Source organism: Dicentrarchus labrax, unplaced genomic scaffold (genome assembly GCF_905237075.1).
Source record: "Dicentrarchus labrax unplaced genomic scaffold, dlabrax2021, whole genome shotgun sequence".
NCBI classification, from domain to species: Eukaryota; Metazoa; Chordata; class Actinopteri; family Moronidae; genus Dicentrarchus; species Dicentrarchus labrax.
Window position 1 is genome coordinate 18707024 of NW_026136711.1, and position 7918 is coordinate 18714941.

General features: G+C 38.2%; 1 protein-coding gene and 1 long non-coding RNA gene across 2 annotated transcripts; one reads left to right on the forward strand and one right to left on the reverse strand.

The window, feature by feature from the left end:
• The first annotated feature begins 818 nt into the window (after positions 1 to 818).
• ankrd33ab (ankyrin repeat domain 33Ab) lies at positions 819 to 5848 on the forward strand. Its single transcript, XM_051415814.1, has 5 exons — positions 819 to 1074; positions 1922 to 2230; positions 2353 to 2482; positions 2747 to 2887; positions 4265 to 5848. Exons 2-5 carry the CDS (start codon positions 1970 to 1972, stop codon positions 5104 to 5106), a joined length of 1374 nt encoding a protein of 457 aa, XP_051271774.1. The 5' UTR covers positions 819 to 1074; positions 1922 to 1969; the 3' UTR covers positions 5107 to 5848.
• Positions 2081 to 4358, reverse strand: LOC127372279 (uncharacterized). The gene is made up of 4 exons (XR_007886564.1): positions 4277 to 4358; positions 4058 to 4147; positions 2334 to 2493; positions 2081 to 2176 (listed from the first exon to the last, which is right to left on the reverse strand). It is a non-coding gene; the product is annotated as an uncharacterized LOC127372279 (long non-coding RNA).
• Positions 5849 to 7918: the final 2070 nt, after the last annotated feature.

The following is a 7918-nucleotide window of genomic DNA, read 5'->3' on the forward strand; positions in this document are numbered from 1 at the left end:
TGCCTTTTATTTTTATTAGTGCTGTTTCATTCACTTGTTTTCCAGTTTTCTACACTCAACCAAGACTACACTGCAAGTCCCGCAGTGGAACCAAAAATATACTTAAATCCTCTTAGACCTCACTTCAGTTTGTACCTTCCTGATATTTAGGACTCAGATATAACTGCTCATCAGTTTCAGCATATTATGTCCAAATTATGAAGACTGGAGTCAGACAGTAGAACCTGTGAAGTGTGTGAGAGATCTCCATCCTGTGGTAAATCTGAGAAATATCATGACTCAGCCACGGCTGCCACTGCTGTTCTGTGAAACAACTTCTGTTGCTGTTTTCTTGAGTCTGGACTCTGTCCCATCTGTTCAGAGTGTGCTGGTCACCTCTGATAGGATTTGGTCATCTGCTAGTCAGTCTTGACAATTAATACGATTCCTCTGGCATAAGCAGTTTACAATTAACATTTTATACATATACAATCGGATTAATTATTGTGAAGGGATACAAAATACTTTATTTCTGTGTTTTTAATGAGAGTTTTTTTTCACAAATGCATACTTATTCATATTGGAGAAGGCGAGTTGTGATTGTCATTATTCCACAGAGGGTTTTTTTTACACATTGTATGTTCTCATTTATTTTTCAGATAAAGTTTTGCTTCCTGATTTATCAGTCAAATGTACCAGAAAGTTAATACATGGGTTAAAACTCTTTAGTTTAGCCAATTAAAAGATGGTATAAGCACCGTTATATGGACAATACTGGAATTAAGTAATCCTCTACATAAAGCTTAGTAAGTGGGATGAGCCGAGCACAGGAGCTGAACACACAGTGTCTCTTTGAAGACTCTGCGAAGACTCCTCCTCTCTGTTTTATGTCATCACAACAATATGTGGCATGGAAATGGGTAAAGCACCTCTATTTACAGGGCCAGGAGGAAGCTGTGACCTCTCGGCTGCTCTGACAACACAGTAGGAGTGTTGGAGGAAGTCAGAAGTCGCCCACAGAGTCACAGAGGTGTGACATACACACACAGACAGGTGGATATATCGACAATTACAGCTGATGGATTGCCCCTTATGGTAAGTGTACGTTCTTTATGTCCATATATCAAAGTGATTGAACATACATACTGTAATGATGAAGGATGATTGATGCTGCATTTCTGCCTCAGAATTTTCCCTTCTTTACTTTGGTTTCGTAAACTGTGTTCACATTGGCCTGTGACATGTCTGTACTTAAAGATTTTTATTTAAACATATTTTATAGTAAGTGTTATCTTGTACAACACAGTCATAACAGGTAATCTGTGTTCTGGACGATCAATGTCAGTGATCCTCTTTAGACCTTTTACAGTGTCAAGAACATCACAACATCTGCATTACTACATTACAGGTGAAACTAAAACATAATAGTTATTCTTTTCAGTAGTTCTGAATAGTCTTCAGAAAGCAGCCAAAACATGAGTTGACCAGGGCCACATGTGACTGAGGTTATTCTGAGGAGAGTTGTTCCTCATTTAGCCCTCCTGTATGTTCAGCAGGGCTTTAAAGGCTGATCCACTTACTCAACAGTAAAGGCACACTGAGCTCGTACAGCCACACCCACTCCACGACACACAGATAATATACTCATAGTCTCGTGTGACAGACTCATCTGACCCTTTCGACAATCTGACAATAATCAAACTTTTAATCTTTCAGTGTGGCACATGAAGCATTATACTGTATATACAGCATGATGTGGTGTAACAACTTTCTGTCTACAATAAGGAGATGATTTTAACTTGGCATTATGTGTAATTACAGAGAGGTTTTTAGGGAGGAAAGATTCATCTTTTCTATTTCGAGCATACCTGATTGCACCTTTGTTGCTATAGACAACATCTAGTATCTGCCCGACTAGTTTCTGTTTTGGATTTTCTTTTAGATGTAGCCAAAGGATAGAGTACCATCTCACCCGTTCAGTTGTTGGACGATGGCCACTGCTGCAGAGGACCCCCACCTGGGCTCGGGCCCTGATGAGGATGATGTTTCTCTGTCAGGGAGCGAGTCTGATTCAGACAGCATCCTCTCCGATGACTCGGTGCTTCCAGAGTACATGCCAGAAAGAACAAACGGGCTTGCTGCATCAACACTGTACCGAGCGTGCGCCCGTAATGAACCCGTCTCTCTGCGGAAAGTTCTGGAGAGAGGGGTCACAAAAGAGGAGGTCATGGAGCTGGACATCAATGGCTGGGTGAGACTCTCATTCATAACACTAATGATTCGGAACCTGTAAAATCATAGCTCCAGTCTTTTACTAAAAGGTCTGAAACGCTCCCACTGTCATTGATCCCTACCTTTCACTGTCACCAACAGAATGGCTTGATGGTGGCTTGCTGCAAAGGGTTTGTGGACATTGTTTATGGGCTTCACAGCTGTCCTTATATAGACATAAATCACCAGGACAATGAAGGAAACACTGCTCTGATGATTGCATCCCAAGCAGGTTAGTTGTACCTACACACCAAACAGTGACAAAACAAAACACAAACAATTGAGCTACCTCAATTGTGGTGTAATCAGTCAGTAGCAAATATCACATATTCTTCTCTTCTAAACTTCAGTAATTTATTTCTTCTTGATGCAAACAGTCAATATCTTCACCTGAGTCATGTTAATTTAGACTTTTGTAAGAAGCAGAACGAGCTTTCAAATGTCATTTTCTGACTCACTGTTGATCTGATCTCTGAATTCTGTTTTTTATCTCCAGGTCACATCAACACAGTCATGTATCTCCTAAACTACTACCCTGGTATAGACACAGAAATAAAGGATTGTCGAGGTTTCACAGCACTCATCAAAGCTGCTATGACCGGCCGTAATGACGTCGTCTCTGCCCTCGTTATGGCGGGTACGTAAGAGCAGGGCCACAGCTACCATTTTGCCTGATTTCTCATTTATTGTCGTTAGAGTCTTGGAAAACTCTTAGTTTATCATTCATTTTAATTAAATTTATTGTATAATGTTGGCATACATTTGGACCTTGCTGGCATCACATGTTGCTCAGTGATAGAACATTATACCTAAAGAGACACATTTATTTTTCCCTGTATATTAATTTTGACTTAAATATAGTTAAGTTACACACATGAACCACTCAGTCACTTTTCAAACCTTTTCACAAGTAACAAAAGGCATAAAAGTACATTCTATGGACATAAAACAATGTACAGATGACTGATGTACTGAGTAGTTTTCCTCCAGGCATTCAGCTTCTTCAACCACCAGTCAAACAACATTTCACTCATACAGGAGCTGCTGTACTATGATTTTATTAGGTCTCTTTTGAACCTTAAACTTAGTTAATTAAGCAGGAGCACTACAGCTCTATGTGAACTGTTACAGCACTGGTGGTGAGAATAGCTGACCCCACGGTTTATCCGTCCATTTTTGAAGCCAGCTAACTCTGTTTGCCAGTGAACGTGCTGGTGACGCCAGATCGGTTTAAGGGATCATTCTTAGGACATTATCACAAACACCCTAAAACGGCCTGCAGTAATCTCTACAAGTCACTTGTAGATGTATTTATAGACTGCACACGTTTCCTTAAATCTCATTGCAGAAGGGCTGCTGCTATTAACGATTATTTTCTTTATTCATTAATCAGCTGTTTATTTTCTCGATTAAGCGATTCATCTTTTAATCTGCAAAATGTAAAAGAAAAATACAGAACAAATGCCATTCACAATTTCTCAGAGCCGACAGAGATCTCTTCAGCAACAATACATAACCTTCAGATATTAAATGTACGGTCATATAGGATAAATACAAACAGTAAATTGTCATATTTGATAGGCTGAATCCAGAGAGTGGTTGGAATTTTTGCCTGAAAAATGTTAATAAATTATCAAAATAGTTGCTGATTAATATATTCAACTGACTAATTAAAAATAAAAAGGACTGTACAGTGACCACTGTGCTGTATATTGCCGATGTTTTGTTACAGGCCTTAGTGTGGCAGAGATGTTGACATGTTCTAGCAAAACTTATTTATTTAAACTTAATTAATTAATAATAATACCTGTATTCAATTGAGGTGTTTCAGTTTCAGGGCCCTAGGTTTGTGCATACTGGCTCACTGGTATGGCACACTGGGAGGTCTACCTGTGAACTGGGATAGAGCTATCATTAACGTGATTAACAACACATGTCCTTCTAACAATGGTCAAAATGTCAGCCATAAAAAAAAGGCCTACTAATTCCTTTGTTCTACCATCTTTATTTCCAGGAGCTGACTTACATGCAGTAGACTCCACAAAAGGAAAATGTGCTCGGGAGTGGGCACTGAAAACCGGCCGCTATGAGATCATCCATCGCCTCCGCCGCCTGAATATGCGGCCTAAAGCTGAGCAGTTCTGTGAGAGTTATGTCCCTGAGTGGCCTGAGCTCAAGGAGAGGGCAGACAATGCTGTAGCTGTGAAGAGTGCCAGTGAAAAAATTAGGCAGCGGATCAAAAGTACATTTGGATTCAGATTTCCTCATGACCCCGAGGACAACGGGTGCTTGGACCACATGGTGCGCATGACCACCAGTGTCCACAGTCCCCTGATTTCAATTGGATGCCGCCCGCTCTGCCCTACGAGCCCTCCTGAGGTGGGGAAGCGGCGCCTTGCTGTGCCAGAGCTGGTGAAGAAACATTCGGATAAGGAATTAGAAGAGCGCTCAGTGTGCCACAGCAATGGCTCAGTATCTCATATAATTCCCACAATCCACTCTGCTGAGTCCATCGCTACAACGTGCTGCGCCGAGTCTGACCGCCGAGGCAGCCTCATCTCGCTGGCTTCCACTAAAGTCGCCACCACATTTATTCCACGCAGTATGGCGAGAAGGAACAGCGTGTTCCCCTCCGGCTGCATCCCCAAGATCGACATCCTGAGGCCTTCGGAGCCAACGCCAAAGAAAGAGAAGAAGAAGAGGAAGATGGACAAGCGCTTCCTGGAACCACCGAAGTGGAAGTACAAGGAGATCAAGGATGAGAAAAAGAAGGAGAAGAAGAAATCTGAGAAAGAAAAGGCAGATAAAGAGAAAAAGGACAAAAAAAAAGAAAAGGAGAAAAAGACCAAAAACTAAAAGTTTCAAAAAATGATTGTTCTGCTGTATCGAATCATCCCTTTTGAGAAGAAGACGCTTTTTAAAAATGCTCCACTGAGGGCTTGAAACTTTAAAACCAAAGAACCAGACAATATTCAACCTACAACCTACATGACAACTGAATGACAGATGACCTCAAACAAGCACTGCAACTACTCTTTTGGACTCTAATGTCTAAAAGTTGAGACAAATATTATCTATATTTTGAGTTAGAATAGACAGAAAGTTTATTTTTCCATAAATATATTTTTGAATCAAAAAAGACAGAAAGGAAATGTTTAATGAATATGATACAATTCATGAAATCCATGTTTGCTGATTTGGTTTCATAGGTGCAAAAAGCATTTATGATATCTACCTCATCATTAACATAAAGCACAGACAGGCGAGTACTGTATGTAGACCTGTATTTCCTATGCAAGATGTAAATATAGACACATGTAGCTATATACTAGCTCCATTGTATTATGTAATATTGTTTTATGTGTTGAATTTGTTGTTATTTTTGTAAATAGCTAGCAATACATTGTAAATACTGTACACGAATGTAGCTAACATGAATCAAAACGGCAGATCTGTTTAATCCTCTCATTCAGTTTTATTGCCATTTTTTCCTGATATTGCCAATAACATGTTCATATGACATCACCTGTTTTTATTAACTCTGTGAGTGCATGGATTCAATTTGCTCGGATTTACAAATAAATGTAGGACATTGAGAGTTTCAGTTCAATCAGTTCTTTCATTTGGTTGTTTAAAGCAGCACTAGTTGATATTTTAAAGGACCAGTGTGTCCGATTTAGAGAGGAAGTTTGAGATTGCAACCATTTAAATACAGCTCAGCTTTCCAAGTGTGTAGGAGAAACTATAGTGTCTAGTTTGTCTGTTCTGGACTACTGTAGAAACATGGTGGTTCAACGTGGAGGATGTAGATAAAAAACGTCTCATTCTAAGGTGACGAAAACATAAGAATTCAGGTGATTATACACAAATAAAAACATATGAATATTATATTCCATCTCCTGAATGTTACACACTGGACCTTTAATATTAACAACTGACCAAATGACAATGTGTAATGTGAAAGGTGTCACTGGTAGTGATGAACAAGAAGTTTTAGTTTCACCAAACTCTCGATTAGCTGTATGGAGTCTTTAAGTCTTTTTTAGCTCATTGTTTTGGTTTTCCTGCCTACAATCTGCCACAGCAGACAACTGTTCTCAGCATCTAACAGCTAATGAGCCAGATATGTTCCTTAGAGGTTTGTGGAGACCAAACCAGAGCTAAAAAGAAACTAAATTTATGACCTCCACTGAATAAACTTCATATGAAGGCCGATCTTCCTCCTTATTTGCTGATGTAAAAATAGGCAATTATTTTAATGTTCACCGTAACTTCATGAGGTGACAATAATTGTATGCCAGTGTTGTATTTTTAGTTTGTTCTGCTGCCTTTCTATGGATAAAAAAAGAATTAGTGTAGCTTTAATATCCCAGCCAGTGGTGAACGAAGTACTGAAATATTTTACTTACTTTACTTTAGCAATACAACTTTCAAAAGTAGCAATAGTGTGAACATACTCTGGTACAAGACAAGTTAAGGTTGCATTTAAAATCTTACTTAAGTAAAAGTACATAAGCATTATCAGCATATACTAAATTTATCAAGTACTTAAATTAGAGAAACAAAATGACTCATAATGCCAGATGGTCCATTTCAGAGTCACAACAATGTATTAATGATGCATTATTGTGTAAACATCACTAATGTTGCAGCTGGTACATTAGTGATGGCTTATTTAACCACTTTATTTCCATTATAATTTGTTATAATTTATTGCCTGATTTATATTTTGTATCAATAATGTGAATCTACAAATTAACTAATGTTGTCAAATAAAAGTAGTGGAGCAGAAATATTCAGTAGGATAAAATGGAAACACTCAAGTACAAGTTCCTCAGGGTTGTACAAGGTTCAGTACTTGAGTAGAAGTACTTAGTGTAATACATGTATAATAAAACATAAATAATAATCAGATTACAGTTGCATTTAGTAAAAATGGGGATTATTTAGTAGGATTACAATTTTAAAATACACCTGTTTCTCTTTAAAAATACTCTGAACAGACGACACAATGTTGATGATAAAAATCTTTCCATTTTACAGTTTTTCCGGTTCCATTTTCTTCTCAAAGGTCTTATTGTCTTATACAATACACATTAATACTTGTTATTGACTTGTTTTTATTTACATATTTCATGTTGATGCAACCCAAAAGTAACAGAAAGTAATCAAGTTACATTACTTTAATATCGTGACACTTGGATAAGGTCATTGCCAGGTGATTAGTTACTGTAAAGGATTATACTTTAAAGTAATTCTCCCAACCCTTACAGTATACCCTCATGATGATGACCTTTAACCTATAGATAGATAGATAGATAGATAGATAGATAGATAGATATTTAGATAGATATTTAGATAGATAGATATTTAGATAGATAGATAGATAGATAGATAGATATTTAGATATTTAGATAGATATTTAGATAGATAGATAGATAGATAGATAGATAGATAGATAGATATTTAGATAGATAGATATTTAGATAGATAGATAGATCTCTCTCTCTCTCTCTCTCTGATCCTCAGTCTCCTTGTGTGTGTGTGTGTGTGTGTGTGTGTGTGTGCCTGTGTGTGTGCGTGTGTCTGTGTGTGCGTGTGTGTGTGTGTGTGCCTGTGTGTGTGTGTGTGTGCCTGTGCCTGTGTGCTGCTGCTGCTGCCTGCTGGT

Excerpts from the sequence above, each read along its gene's own strand:
- ankrd33ab (XM_051415814.1), top strand. The coding sequence starts at position 1,970 with ATGGCCACTGCTGCAGAGGACCCCCACCTGGGCTCGGGCCCTGATGAG. Across the intron at positions 2,483-2,746 it reads GATGATTGCATCCCAAGCAG|GTCACATCAACACAGTCATG; the intron begins GTTAGTTGTACC and ends TTTTATCTCCAG. Across the intron at positions 2,888-4,264 it reads CTCTGCCCTCGTTATGGCGG|GAGCTGACTTACATGCAGTA; the intron begins GTACGTAAGAGC and ends CTTTATTTCCAG.